The sequence below is a fragment of the Chiloscyllium punctatum genome, chromosome 25, assembly GCF_047496795.1.
Source record: "Chiloscyllium punctatum isolate Juve2018m chromosome 25, sChiPun1.3, whole genome shotgun sequence".
Taxonomy (NCBI): domain Eukaryota; kingdom Metazoa; phylum Chordata; class Chondrichthyes; order Orectolobiformes; family Hemiscylliidae; genus Chiloscyllium; species Chiloscyllium punctatum.
The window spans coordinates 33165565-33180863 of NC_092763.1; the positions used below are offsets into that span (position 1 = coordinate 33165565).

The 15299-nt window shown below is 40.7% G+C and overlaps 1 protein-coding gene across 1 annotated transcript in view; it reads left to right on the top strand.

Annotated features, from left to right (window-relative positions):
* Positions 1-61: 61 nt before the first annotated feature.
* The window catches only part of LOC140495821 (amine oxidase [flavin-containing]-like), a 72852-nt gene continuing 57614 nt past the window's right edge, over positions 62-15299 (top strand). The window contains exons 1-2 of the mRNA XM_072594969.1: positions 62-386; positions 15072-15166. Coding sequence (XP_072451070.1) covers positions 338-386; positions 15072-15166 — 144 coding nt within the window. The 5' untranslated portion in view covers positions 62-337. The remainder of the gene's footprint in view (positions 387-15071; positions 15167-15299) is intronic.

The window sequence follows — 15299 nt, forward strand, 5'->3', positions numbered from 1 at the left end:
TACCATTTTAGCCTTACTTTTACAATTCATGCTCATAGACACTTACATTTGATTCTCATCTTTGATTCTTCACATGAAATAATAAATATATAATCCATAGCAACCTTGTCAATGGTCCCTCCTCTTGAGCAAGCAGGAGACATCACACATACACAGATAAAAGAAGTCCGCCTGTGTCGGGCAGTTTAACAGATGAAGAGATGCAGCCTAGACTGTACAACTTGATTTAGTTACAGCCTAGAACCAAACACAACAGATTGTATAAAGGTAAAAGAAATAATCAAATAGCCATATTCAGGAGCATCTGCACAAAAGCAGGTGAAAACTGACGGTGAAAATGTCCAGTGGAAAACAAGATGTGATCATCATTGGAGGGGGCTTGTCGGGTGAGTGTTTTCTGATTCTACCTTTCAGTTGTGTCTTTCCCCCAAGTTGTCAGCATAATGTATTTAGAGCTGGAGTCGTTCAAAGGAAAAGCAGCTAATGCTTTCTGAATGAATGCATTATGCCCTAGGATAATAATTTAGGAAGCAATAAAGTGGATTCCGGTCATCCTACATTTGTAGATAATGGAGTTTAACACATATGAAAATGTGTGAAAATGTATGATACTGTAGAATTTAATCATCATTTCTGAAAAAAATATTTTCTTCCAAATTATTTGAATAACATTCAAAAGGAAAGTGCTTTGATTTTTAAGCACTTTAGTTCTTATTTAGAATACAGACTTCATATATGTGGGAGCTGCACATACCATTGTATTGATCTATGCATTACAAGAAGACAATTATCTGCAGTGTTCTGTTGGAAGCAGAACTACGAACAATTGATGTGCTATCAGAACATGTTACAGCGAGCACACATTCTATACGGATGTTTTATTTGTTGTCTTCCCAATTATGATGTGTATTTTCACAAAACCTATGGATCTTCAGACGAATCCCTTCTGTACACCATTCCCAGCAAGGCAATCTTTTCTCACTGTTCAAGAATACAGTTACTTTATTAGATAGAGTGTTGCAAGTCACTGTTCTTGGTCCCCATTCCAAACTCCGCCCTCTTGCTGACAACAGTCTAAGATCAAACAAATATCTTTGCTACCTTGGTACCATATTTGACCCTGAGATAAGTTTCCAACCAAACTGCCATGCTATCACTAAGGAAGCGTATTCCCCCCCCACCCCCCACCCCATATCACCAAACTTCACCCCTGTCTCATCGCATCTAATGCTGAAAACCTCAACTATACCTCTGTTATATCTTCCTTGATAATTTCAGTGCACTGCTGGCTGGTGTCCAATATTCTAATATTATAGTCATCCAGCCTCTGCTATATACATCTTGTAGCAAATCCTTGTGACAGCTCACTGGCCTCTACTGGATCCTGATCAAGTCATGTCTTGATTTTAAAATATTCACCTTTGCTTTCAAATTCTTCCATGAATCCTTGCTCTAATTTTCAGCAGCATAGCTATTCAAGATATCTGTTCCAATAGCTATTCTAATTCTGACCTCTTGTGCATCCGTGATATGAACGTCTCATTATTGGTGGCTGAGTCTTCAATTGGCTATCTCCCTTTCCTTTAAGACACTATTTAAATCCTCCTGCTTCAACCAAGCTTTTGTTCATCTGATATCTATCATCTTCCTGTGTGGTTCAATGTAATATTTTGAAGTTCAAAGCTTATGGGAAGTGTCATTGTGTATTTTATTACATTAAAAGGCTGCTTATAAATAAAAGATTGTTCTTTTTAGATTAGAATTTGGCTCCAGATTACAGTCTCTTGTATGAAAGAAAAATGTCAAGAAAATATTGTGGAAATGAAGTGAACTTCAGGAGGATTGGCAGTGACAAGGAACCAGACTCTAGTCTGCTTCATGAAGATTTAAACAGCTTGTAGAAAATGTAAACATTTCTATTGAATCATTATGGATGAATGGATTTGCAATTCATGGCTTAATTGGATATAGAACAGTTTAAAGAATTTGTCAAAATATCTCACTAATTTCCTATCTTTTGTTCCTGTGTTGACAATATAGAATGCCAAATTATCTTGACATGGTAAACAGGGAGATACAGACCTGTGAGAAAATATCAGAGATTTTTACAGGCACTGTCCCAAAAACGTAGTTCATGGATGAAGATATTTCCTGCCGTTGTTAAGCACACACGTGTATGGAATGAGCTGCCAGAGGAAGTGGTGGAAGCTAGTACAATTGCAACATTTAAAAGGCATTTGGATGGGTACATGAATAGGAAGGGTTTGGAGGGGTATGGGCAGGGTGCTGGCAGGTGGGACTAGATTGGGTTGGGATATCTGGTCGGCATGGATGGGTTGGACCGAAGGGTCTGTTTCCATGTTGTACATCTCTATGACTCTATGAGAGAGCCTCAGTTAATTGCCTGCCAGCTTTCCTTAATCCATTTGAATAAGTACTCAGGTTCTTGCACCAGTGATTAATTCAACACTGAGAACTTGTATGTGAAAAAATACAGATGCAAAATCATATCCTGCTTCTTTGTAGCACAGCAGATTAGCGTAATTTATCACATACATGGAGGAGATTGAGAACATTTGAGGTAATTTCTTTGCTTTAGTATGAATGCCAAGTTAATCTGCAAAAAAAATCAACATTATTATTATGGACTGGCCTCAGTTATATTCACTCAAATAACTTTTGGAGTAGCATATGTTTGCTGAGGAAGCTTATTGACCTGGGGACATGTACATCAGCATTTTGTAAAGCTTCTGTCCGAAACTTTTCATGGATTTATATGGAAGCACCAATTCTGAGGAGCAGGAAATAGTTTACAACACATTTCCTATCAATGGCATCAGATATGTAAGCCTTTGAGCTTTGGAATCCAATGTGACTGACATAAAAATGTACACCAAATCTGGAAGTAGCATTCCCTGTAACTTTCCTGCCATGTCATCTCTCCCCATTGAAACTGCAGCTGTCCCTTCAAAGAAGGCAAATCAAATTATTTGCAAATGTTGAAATAATGCATAAAGGATATTTGATGATATTTTACAGTTTGTTAATTTCTTCATTTGCATTTTACCAAATAACAGCACTAGCTTAAGAGAAAGCTTAAATAACTTGTGGAAATTTAACTTTTTAACAGTTTTAGCTGAGCTACTGAAACAGGATATTGCATCCTTAAAACAAATCAAATTAAGCAAGTTGTATAATATGTAGACTCAGCCACAGCAGCTGGTGTTCTGAAATCTTCCTATTTAATTGTTTACAGGCTTCTCGTCGAGGCGTGTAATTTCCTGTCCTGCTGCCGTCCTTTGACGTGTATTGATTTACACCTCAATAGCTTGACGAAATCATCTCAGAAACCTTTATTGTACTGTCAGTGCAGACCAGAAATGAGTGGGAGGCAAGTGCTGTTCTGAATGCAGATGGATGGCTTTGAATTGATTTATATCAGTGAAAGATCATTAAACTCAAAGGTTTACTGGTAGTGGAAATGAAAAGTTCTTACATTGCAGACAAATTTATTTTGTAATTTTTGGAATTGAATTTGCTGATGTTTGGATTTTAAAATAGAGCTTTTAAAAAGGAAGAGGTTTAGCAGGGCCAGTGGGTGAAGACATGGAGTGATGGACATGTCCCCAAATTTCTTAAAACAATGTTTAAGTTCTATACTACCAAATAATTACTCATACGATTAAACGGTTTGTATTTTGATCAGAATGTCCTAACTTTACCAAGTCAAACTGAAGACTTAGCTAGTCCATTGACTAGATACTCTCGGTTATTTTTCACACAAAAATACTTTCCTATCTGGTCCTATGCACACTGTAAAGAATCACAAATGACTGATCAGAATGAATCAGGAAAGGACAGAGAAATTTAACTAAAACTGTATCAAAAATCAGGGAATAGAGACTTAAAAAATGAAGTTAAATGTTCTTCTTCGAAATGTGCAAAAAACCTGCAGTAAGTGGCTCAAATTAAGGTAAACGTTTTGATCAAATTGTCATTACAAAGACATAGTTACAAGGTCACTAAATTAGTGAAATAAATTTTCCAGAGTGTGCAGCATTTCAGAAAAACAGTGCAGGCATAGTCCTGATAGTAAAGGATCACATAAGGATGTTAGTGAGAAAATATCTGCCTTTAGGTGTTCTTGAAATAGAATAATCATGTGAGGAAATTAGGAATAACAAGAGTGGGGCCTTTAATCTTCACATAAACTGTAATAATAAAATTCATAAGAGTAGTCTAGAAGGTGAGGTGATTAGAATGTTTTTGTTTCTTGGAGCAATATATATAACCGGGACATAGCTATCTTAGATCAAGGTTAGAGTAATGAAATAGGATACATTGCCCTGGGAAACAGTGATCATAAATTATTGGATTTAGTGATCAATTTCAATGTAACATATTCCAACCACAAACAAAAATCTTAAACAAAGCTAAATTTATGGTGATGAGGGGACAACTAGTGAAGGTTAATTGGGTAGGTTGGCAAATAAAAAATATGGCTGCAAATGAACAATGGAAAACATTTAAATAAACAATTCAAAATATGAGTACATTTCACTGAAGTGCAAAAACTCAACAAGATCCATCAGAAATGCATTTAGGAAGTTAAGCACAGTACTAAATTAAATTAAAACGCTTACAATATGAAAAAAATGCAAAAACCAAGTGTCAGGATTTAGATTGTTGTCGAAACTAGGAAATGATTCCCAAAATGAATTGATAAGAGGAAGAAAAAAATACAATAGAGAATAAACTAGGCAGAAATAGGAAAACAGATTGAAAGAGATTTTGTGTATATACATATAATATGAAAAGGAAGAGACTAGATCAAGTCAAGTTCATTAGAAGGAGCAACAAGATAAATGATCAGGGGAACACAGAAAATAACTTTGAACAAATATTTCATGTCTGCCCTCTCAGTAGAAGACATACGTTTCATGCCAGAAATAGATGTTAACCTAGGGCTAAAGTGAGTGAAGACATTAAGGAAATTAACATTAATATTGAAGAAATATTTGAAAAAGTATTAAAAGTATAAGGACAAAAAAAATCTGACAAATCTGTAAGACCTGATATATTATTTCCTAGGGTTACAAGAGGTAACTACAGAGATAATGGGTGTGTGAGCTATAATTTTCTAAAATTCCTTAGATTTGGGACCACTCCCATTAGACTGGAAGTTGGCAAAGGTAACACTGTTTTTCAGGAAAAGTAACAGTGAGAAAACAGGAACAGCCAGTAAGCCTAACATCAGGCATTTTCCCAATGACAAATATTAAGCTAACTGGCCTATAATTTATCCAATATGATACACTGTTACAAGATCTTTCCTCCCATCAGCAACTTGTTTATCTTTAAGATGTTTAGGCAGTCCCTCACTGTGAAGACTGATGCAAAGGTTTGCTTTAAATTGTCTGCTGTGGTCTATTCCCTGTTATCAGTTCCCCAGTTGCAACCAAATACATCCCATTCTTATTTTAGCCACTCTCTTTATGTATCCATAGACGCTCTTGCTATTTGTTTTTATATTTCTTGCCAGTTTATTTTTGTATTCCATGTTCACCCTCTTTATTAGCTTTTTAGCTAATCCTCTGCCCTCCCCCTAATTTTTATCACTTTGTCTGTCTTAGCTTTTAGCTGGATACTATTCTTGACAATCATTATTAACTGAGGGTGGTTTGTCCTTCTTATCAAGTCCTTCCTGTTGACCAAAATAAATTGTCTAAACGCAATGAAATGTCTGCGAAAATGTCTAACTTTTCCTTTAGTCTATTTTCCAATCCACTTTAGACAACAGTTTCTTTATATCTCGATAACTGCCTTTCTTTACTATCAATTTGTAATAACATAAAATTATTACATAGTATAAAGGATGTAATAGCAGAACATTTAGAAATTCTTTCTCATTAGTGGCCAACATGGGGCCGATCTGTTAGGACTAAGATGAGGAGAAATAACTTCACGAAAAAGGTTGTGAATCTTTGGGCTTCTGATGGTTGGAGATGACTCATCATTGTACACATTTAAGGATGGAGTAGATGGAGGTTTGGCCTCTCAGAGAATCAAGGGAAATGGTAGCTCAATCTTAATTTTATTTGACTGTGTCAGTTACATTCAGTTTTATGGAGGGTTTCACTCCAAGCCAAATGAGTATTCTCAACAGTCCTACCAAACCTGCCTCTTTAACTACCTATCCCACCCTACAGCACTCCCCTCACCTAATTTTAGCCCAATTCTATCACCCAGTGTTCCTGGAAAACCTCACTGTTCACTGGATATCCCCAAAGGATTAGTATCCCTAACAACCATATTGAAAAGTCCAATCTGTGCCTAATCGAGCACAGCATTCTAAAACTGCTCTATTTGGTCATGGACTATCCTCTGAAGTTGCAGGACAAGGAGAAAATGGTGCCATGAGCCTCTGACTGGGATATGGATAACCTGGTGAAAGGGATGGTCCAGAGATTGGCTGTACTCATCCTAGAGACAGAAAGACAATGATCCATTCCCACTGTCCATTCTCCTCACCATCTTTTGACAACCTGCACCAGCACTAACAGCTGTGCCAGAGCCAGGGTGAGTGGATAGGTGCTCTACATTGGCTCCTCCTCGTAGAGCAAAGACTGGTAATGTTCCTAAGGGAATTCTGAGATACCCATGTCCCACCAATCAGTAAACACCATTCTTCACTCTACTGAAATTCTCACAGTAACTCACCATCAATGCCATTCCTCTCTGGTGTCTTACAGGTGCCAGTGGGATGGCCATAGACCTGCGGAGAAATGGCCTGTACCACCAGAAGAGACCTCCTCAATCTCTGAGAATGAGAGATCGGAGGCCTCAGAAGAAGTATTTACAAGATTGTTTTTTGCACTCCCTCCAGCTCCAATACTGACTCCACAGTGAGAAGGTCAGCTTTAAATAGGTTGGGAGTGGGGGTTTCAAGATGACGGCGATCTAACAGGTCTGCCTTACTGAGCTCTACACTATAACCCCGGAAAGGTGGTGCTTTAACCCTCCACGTTTTATCTATTCTGGAAAAAATCGGTGATTTTAAGTGATTAGAATCACTATATATCCTTTTTAGTGAACTGGGAGGATGACTAAAGGCAAAAGGCCGTGGATAACAACAAACTCCTCTGCAGCAACGGGTGCACGTGTGGCCGCAACGATGACCTCTGTGGAAGCCCTGTTGGACTTACCTGCTCGGCAAAGCCTGGCTTTGGAGTTCATTAAAATCCGAGAAAAGATCGAGTCAGCGATGGAGGAGACCGGAACCAGGCTGGAACCGATCGCGGCCATGCTGCAAAGGCATCCTCAGGAGATGCAACATCTCGAGCACCGTGTGGAGGAGGTCGAGCGTTGGACCGTGGCATCAGAGACCGCAGCCGAATCCTTGGCGGGATGGATCCAGGCTCTGGAAAAGCAAGTACAGGCCTTATTGGAGCAGGTCGATGACCTTGATTTTCAAGGTCAAAGAAATAACATTTGTGTTATTGGGCTGTTGGAGTGAGAAGAAGGGAATTGGCCAGCCAGCTTTCTTAGGCAATGGCTGATTTGGTTTCTGGGATAGGAAGCCGAGGGGGGGCCGGGTGCTGATCGATCGGATTCACCGGGTCGTGGTGTGCAGGCCTTGGTTGGACCGGCACCCCCGCCCAGTCCTAGTGCAATTCCAGTCTTATAGAGACAAACAAAAGGTGTTGGAAGCTTCCAGAGCCCACAGGCCCTGATTTACAAGGGATCAAAGATTATGTTTTTCAGGACTTTTCTGTGGCCGTGTTCCAGAAGAGAATGACCTTTGATGAGGTAAAGAAGACACTGAGGGATCTGGATATCCAGTACTCTGTAAGGTACCCGGCAGTGCTCCACTTCAGCCATGGAGGGTCCGTACTTGTGTTTGATTAATGTTGTGAAACTTGAAAGGGTTCAGAAAAGATTTACAAGGATGTTGCCAGGGTTGGGGGATTTGAGTTATAGGGAGAGGTTGAATTGGCTGGGGCTGTTTTCCCTGGAGCGTCGGAGGCTGAGGGGTGACCTCATAGAGGTTTACAAAATCATGAGAGGCATAGATAGGATAAATAAAGAAAGTCTCTTCCCTGAGGTGAGGGTGTCCAGAACTAGAGGGCATAGTTTTAGGGTGACGGGGTAAGATATAAAGGACACCTAAGAGGCAACAATTTCATGTAGTGGGTGGTATGTGTATGGAATGAGCTGCCAGAGGAAGTGGTGGAGGCTAGTCCAATTGCAACTGGATGGGTATATGAATAGGAAGGGTTTGGAGGGATATGAGCCGGGTGCTCGTAGGTGGGACTAGATTGGGTTGGGATGTCTGGTTGGTTTGGACGAGTTGGACCGTAGTTTCCACGCTGAAAATCTCTATGACTCTGTGACTTTAAAAGGCAAAGGACTTTTTAGACACTTTAAAATAGACCAACTGTATCAGGCAATATGAACAATAATGTTTCTCCTTTATTGTTGTTTTTTTTGTTTTGTTTTATCCCTTTAACTTTTTTTCTTTTCTCTTCCCTTTTCGCTTTCCTAGGGTCTGGGAAGCATTGTTGGAACTTTTGGTTTGTTTTTTCCAGCAATAAATGGAGGTCGATTTATGGGTGGAATGGGTGAAATGTCGACTTTTAATTCTTGTGCTTATAAGATTTATGTATTTTTTTACTTTTGTTTTGCCTGAGTTTGGGGCGTGGATTCAACGAGAAAGAGCCATGGAGATGTGTGTGGCTGGTGTGATTGCCTCCTATGGTCAAGGGAGAAGTCTCCTATTATGTGTTTTTTGTATTGGTTTACTTAGTTGTAGTTTTTAAATGTTTTGTTTTGGTAGTTTTTATAGCTATGTTCTTCAGGCTCTATGAGTCTTTAACTGTTTCCAGTTGGCTCATTGTAAGTAGGGTTCTTCCTTGTGGGGGTTCACGTACTGTTTTAGATGACTATGGCTCATTTTTTGTTTAAATGGTGTACCTGGAATATCAAGGGGAGTCACTCACCGATAAAGAGAAATAAAGTACTTTCAAGTGTGAGGAAAGAGAGGGTAGATGTCACTCTGTTACAAGAAACCCACCTTGATGAAAAGGGACATTTACCGTTGCAGCAGGTGGGGTTTGACAGGGTTTTTTAAATCATCTTTTAATACCAAAAGCAGGAGAGTGGCTATACTTGTTCAGTTGTTAGATCAAATTAAAGATGAATATGTGCGGTTTGTGATTCTCAAAGCTTTAATACATGGAGGAATATGGAATTCTGAATGTTTACTGGTCCCTGGCACACCCCCTTAAATTTCTGAGGATGTACTGTCTAGATTGATTGTCCATGATATGTGCTACAAGGGAAGACTTTAATTGCCTCATGGATCCCACAGTGAATAGGATGCTCAGGGGTTCCCAGTGCACCTTCTCTCAATCTAAACAATTGGTGGATTTACGTGTGGAGTTGGGATTTGTAGATGAATGGAGATGTCTTCACCCGGTGGGTATGGATTTCACCTTTTTCTCCAATCCACACAAGTGTTACACAAGGATTGACTTGTTTCTTGCTCCATCAGCTTTTTTGGATTCGGTTGCTGTCCTGCAAAATTGGGAACATAGCCATTTCTGATCATGCAGCAGTGTATTTGGAGATTAAGGCCAGGAGTAATGAGATAGGTTCACGGCATTGGCGCATGGATCCTTTTCTCCTTAAATATAGTAAATTTATGGAGTGCTTCTTGCGAGATTTTAAAACGTTTTTGGATATCAACTCGGGCACAGCCAGCAACCCGCCTGTGCTTTAGGAGACTGCCAAGACCTACGCAAGGGGTATAATCATCTCTTATTCAGCTAATCAGAAACTACAGAAGGGAGAACAGCAACATCTGCTCAAAGCCCGTCTGAAGGCAGCCAAGACCGTGTACTTTGATAGGCCATCCATGATTAAGTTACAATGAATCACAGTTTCCGGGCTGCTCTGAATTTGCGCTCACTCAAACAGCAAAGAGAGAGAGATCTCTTTCGCAAAACAAAGGTTGTTTGTGTATGGAGGTAGGCCAGGTAAATTCAGTGGCTTATTTGCCTAGGAAAAAGAACACTCCCCAGTCTATCACATCTATCAGAGAGGGCACTGGGACTCTTACTTGTGACCCCAAAAAGATGAATATGGCTTTTAGGAAATTTTACTCCAAGCTGTATCGGTCAGAGGGCTGGGAGGACAGGTTGGCAAAGAGGGTGTCCTCCTTTAAGAACCTGGACCTTCCAGGTGTGACTCCGGAGCAGGTGTCCCTTTTGAATGCTCCCTTGACAGTGCCAGGGAGGCAGTTTGTAAGTGGTAAGGCACCCGGCTGTGTTTCATATAGGCCCATTTCGCTGATAAACTTGGATTCTAAAATTTTATCTAAGACATTCGCATTGAGTCTAGAGAAGGTGTTGCCCTTTTTTGTAAAGGAGGACCAGACAGGTTTTATTAAAGGCTGTAGGTCATCTAATAACATTAGAAGATTATTGAACATGGTCCAGCAGAGGTCAATTCTGGGCTTGGTGGTCTCCTTTGACACGGAGAAGGTGCTTGACTGGTTGGAATGGCCATATCTTTTTTATGTTTTGGAGTAGTTTGGTCTCGGTGGGGACTTTACCGGATGGGTGGAAGTGCTATATAGTGATCCTATGGCAGCAGTTCTTACTAATGGCTGTAGTTCACGCTGATGATTGAGCCTTTGGCAGAGGTTATTCAGAGGGACCCCAACACAGTTGCTCCCGAGGTGGGATCAGGGGCACATGAAATCACACTCTACACAGATGATGTTCTCCTTTTCCTATCAAACCCGGCAGTGTCTGTGCTTCATTTAATACAATGTATCAATTTATTTGGCTCTCAGGATATAAGATTAATTTTATGAAGTCGTGAGCGTCTTGGAGGAATGTCCATTCTTGAAGGTAAAATCCGATTCCCTTTCAGGTGGGCACAGGGAGGTTTTCTGTACCTAGGCATTTTCATTACTCCAGCCATTGACCAGTTATATAAGGCTAACTTTGTGCACTTGCTTGGTCAGGTAAAGCAGGATCTTCAGCATTGGGAGGTTCTTCCAATATCTTGGTTAGGCTGAAAAGCTCTTATTAAAATGAATGTTCCTCCTCACTTATTATATCCCATGTGAATGCTCCCTCTGATGATGCCAAGGCAAACATTATGGAGACTCAACAGTTGCCTCAGTTCTTTAATTTGGTATCACAGGCAGCCTCTCATTAAGCTTACCAAGTTGTAGCTTCCCCAGGGAAGTGTGAAGGCGGTTGTGGTGGCGGGGTTGGGGAGAGAGGGTGTGGAGCAGGAGTGGTTTGACTTTCCAGATATTAAGAGGTATCAAATAAGCTCCCTACTATCCTTTGTGAATGATGGGGCTCGTGAGGACCTGAGGTCAATATGGCTGAATATTGAGGCCTCCCAGGTGAAGTGCCCCCTCATTAATCTGCTATTCATGGATAAGATGAGGACAGTCACAAAGTATTATTGGAACCCAACTGTCATCAATACAGTTAAAGCACTGAGAGTGATGCGACAAAGCGAGGGCAGTTTATCTAAAACCTTCTTTCTCAGTCCTACAGTAGGAATGCCAGGATTTCGGACAGCATTGAAGGACTCTGGTTTTTAGTTATGGACATCTAGAGGAGTCTCTTGTGTGGGAGATTTATTTGAGGGGGAGGTCATGATGTCCTTCGATCAGTTGAGTTGCAAGTATGAATTGCCCAGCAGGGACATCTTTCGTTACTTTCAGGTCCAGGACTTCATCCAGAAAAAGACTACATTTCTGCTTGATCTTTATAGATCTGATGTAGAGAGGAGAGTGCTTCAGACTACAGGTACTCTCCCAGTTAGCACCCTTTACCATTTACTGGGAGGTGGCACCTCAAAAGATATTGATTGGCTGCATGGAGGTTGGGAGTGGAGATTTTGTCAGAGATATGGGAGGACATTTGGGAGAACATGAAAAAGATTGTGATCTGCAACAGAATGCATGCTATGCAGCTGAAGGCCCTTCACAGGGTTCATCTGGCGTCAGAGCAGCCCGCAAAATTCAAAAAAGGAGTGTCTCCATTGTGTCCCAAATGCAAAGTAGGTATTAGCACTCTTACCCATTGTTTGTGGTCATGCCACAAGCTTTGCAAGTATTGGAGTACTATAGTGAGTGTCATGGGGGGCTGTCCTGGGGACTGAGGTCAAGGTAGATCTGGTGTCTCTTCTGGCCCTGCCAAATTTGCCTTCCTTAGATGAGCATAGGAAAAATCTGTTTAATATTCATACATATTGTGTGAGGAAAAACATTTTGGTGAGTTGAGCCTTGGAAAGCCCTCCAGCCCTGCTGGGATGGTGTAGATTAGTTACGGAACACTTCCCCCTGGACTTCCTTAAAAGTATGGTGCACCAGAAAACAGAACTTTTCTACAAGATGTGACGGCCCTTTCTGAACCACCTGGAAGCAGATTTATTGGCCATACTAACTAGGGTTTTTGTTCAGTCACGAGGCCTGGGTCTGATGAGCCAGGTGCCCTGAGAGGAAGAAATATGGGTATGCTAACTGATGCTTCCTGTGATGGAGAGCTTTGGTGGGGTTGTGCTGAGGGCTGTAATTTAACTTATTATGTCCAATTATTTATTGAATTGTAGTATGAGTTGCCTTTTTTTGTTATTATTTGTTTTGTAGAGTAGTAGTTAGTTTATTGTAATTGTTGTTATACACTCAGATTGTTATACTTCATGTAATTTTATAATTTTGTAAAGAATAAAAATCTTTCTCAATAAAAAACATCACTGAAATGGTTGGGAGCACAAGCTGGTGAGTACTGCACAGAGATAGCTCTGTGGCTGACTATGGTGTCAGCAATCAGGGACATTGCCAGATGAACACCAAGCAGGTATGTGGGAGGCAACAGCATTCAGCAATATGCCTACCCCCTGACTGAAGACTGCTGATCAGTAAGAAAAGCTTGCAATGCAAGGCAAGGCAAGGCTAGATAGGGATGTTGTGAGAACATAATAAGGTGATAAGTGAGCAAACGCTAAGTGAGCAAGTGATCAACCCTAAGATGGAGCCTGGTCGAATGTGTCAGCTGGGCACTGCAGGACTGCAGAGTGTCCCTGTTACAATCTTTCGATTATAGTCAGCAGTTTAACCTGAAGTACACCTCTCAGCTTCCTAAATGTCCGGCAGGTGAATCAGAGAGGTGCCATGAAGATTCTGAGGGGTTAATTAATGTCAGAGGTAAGATGTGTGCAGCTGGTGCCTATCAATTATGCCCTGAAATGTTGTCACGTAGTGACCGACATAGAGCTCCATTGCAGCTAGAGGCAAATTGAAGTCACCAGGTACCTGCTTTGTCTGCCATGTCAAAATTTTTCAACATCCAATTTCTTTGAGGTGGACGGTGGGGTAGAAATATTAATGAGGTGAGTTTTGTATTTAATAAAGTCATTAACAAGCACTAACCCCACTTAATAAGCAACTCACTGCTGTCTGCCGAGAATCTTGTCTTGAAACTTGAAACATCATTAAAAGGTGCAATAATTTGTTGCCAATGGAAAAAGGCCTTACTGGAGTTCTTGTGTGATTCTACCAGATTGCATGTCATAACCCATTTTGTTCAGGCCTCTATTAGATTCTGCCTAGTTAGTTGCCAGGAAAATGAAGTTGAAGCTCAAGGTCAGCTCTGATCATACTGAATGCAGAGGGGCGTGATGGGCCATTTTGTCCATTGTACAGAGTTCTTGTGTTTTTGAGCCAATTTCTAAGTGTGCCCATCAGCAGCATTTTATTATGTTGTGTCAATATGAATGCAATGCAGTTTAAACACGGAACAGTACAGCACAGGAACAGGTTCTCTGGCCCACTATAACTGTGTCGACCATGATGCCATTCCAGATTAATCCCAACTGCCTACCTCTGGTCTGTTTTCCTCTATTCTCGACTTCATGTTTCTGTCTAAATGGCTCTTGAACTTTGTTATTGTATCTGCTTCTACCACCTCCCCGAGCAGCATGTTTCAGACACCTACTACCCTCTGTAATAAACATACCTCGCTCCTCACCTTTAAAACTATCCTGCTTTATTTTAAACCTATATTCCTCAGTATTTGACATTTCCACCTTGGGAAAAAAAGTTCTGCGCATCCACCCTATCTATGCCTCTCATACTTTTGTCAGGTCACCCCTCAGCATCTGATACTCTAGCAAAATCAATCCGAGTTTGTCCAATCTCTGTGTTCAATTATAGATAATGCACTCCAATGTAGGCAACATCTCGTAAACCTCTTCTGAAACCTCTCCAAAGCTTTGACATCCTTCCTACAGTTTGGCGACCAGAGTTGTACCTAGTACTCCAAATGTGGCCTTATCTAATTGCAACATAACTTTCTAGCTTTTATACTCCTTGCCACGACCAATGAAGGCAAGCATGATGCAAGATAACCCTTTAGGAAGGATGTGATTGCAATGGTGGAATTGCAGAGGGGATTCACCAGGTTGTTACCTGGATTAGCACAGTTTAGCTATGAAGAGAGACTGGATAAGCTTGGGTTGAGTTTTCTTTAGAGCAGGGAAGGCGGAGGGAGGTTCCAGATTGAGGTGTATAAGCTTAGGAGGGAAATGGTGGATAGAAAGCAGCTGCTCCCCGTAGTTGAAGGGTCAATAATGATGGAGTTAATTTCAAAGTGAAGGGCAGGAGGTTTAGAAGCAACATAAGGAAAAACATTTCATCCAGAATCTGGAATGCACTGCTTGGGAGGGCAGTACAGGCAGGAAACCTCCCAACCTGTAAAAAGTATGTGTATTTTCACTTGAAATATCATAATATTGAAGACAATGGACCAAGTGTAGTAAAGTGGGATTAAGGTGGATAGGTTGGCATAGGATTAATGGGCTGAAGAGCTCTTCTGTGACTCTATGATTCTAACAGCTGATAAATCGTTGAATTAATAAGGGATGTCTTTTAATGCATGATTGTTTGTATATGATCAATTTATTTTCTGGTCAATTCCAGGATTTTCCTTGGCATGTAGGCCATTCTATTCCCATCTTATGCTGTTGTCTTTACTCACCAGGTCTTTCAGCTGCAAAACTCCTCATAGAGAAGGGCCTCAATGTGGTGGTTTTGGAGGCTAGAGATCGTGTTGGAGGAAGAACATACACTGTTCAAGTAGGTCATGAAAACAACTCTACCATTTGCACTTTGGGATTGCAGAGGTTTTGAAAATATTAGTTTGCATTTTGGGTTATCAAAAGGAATCCAAAGAATTCAGGGCCTGTTCTCTGGAGGTTATATGCTGGTA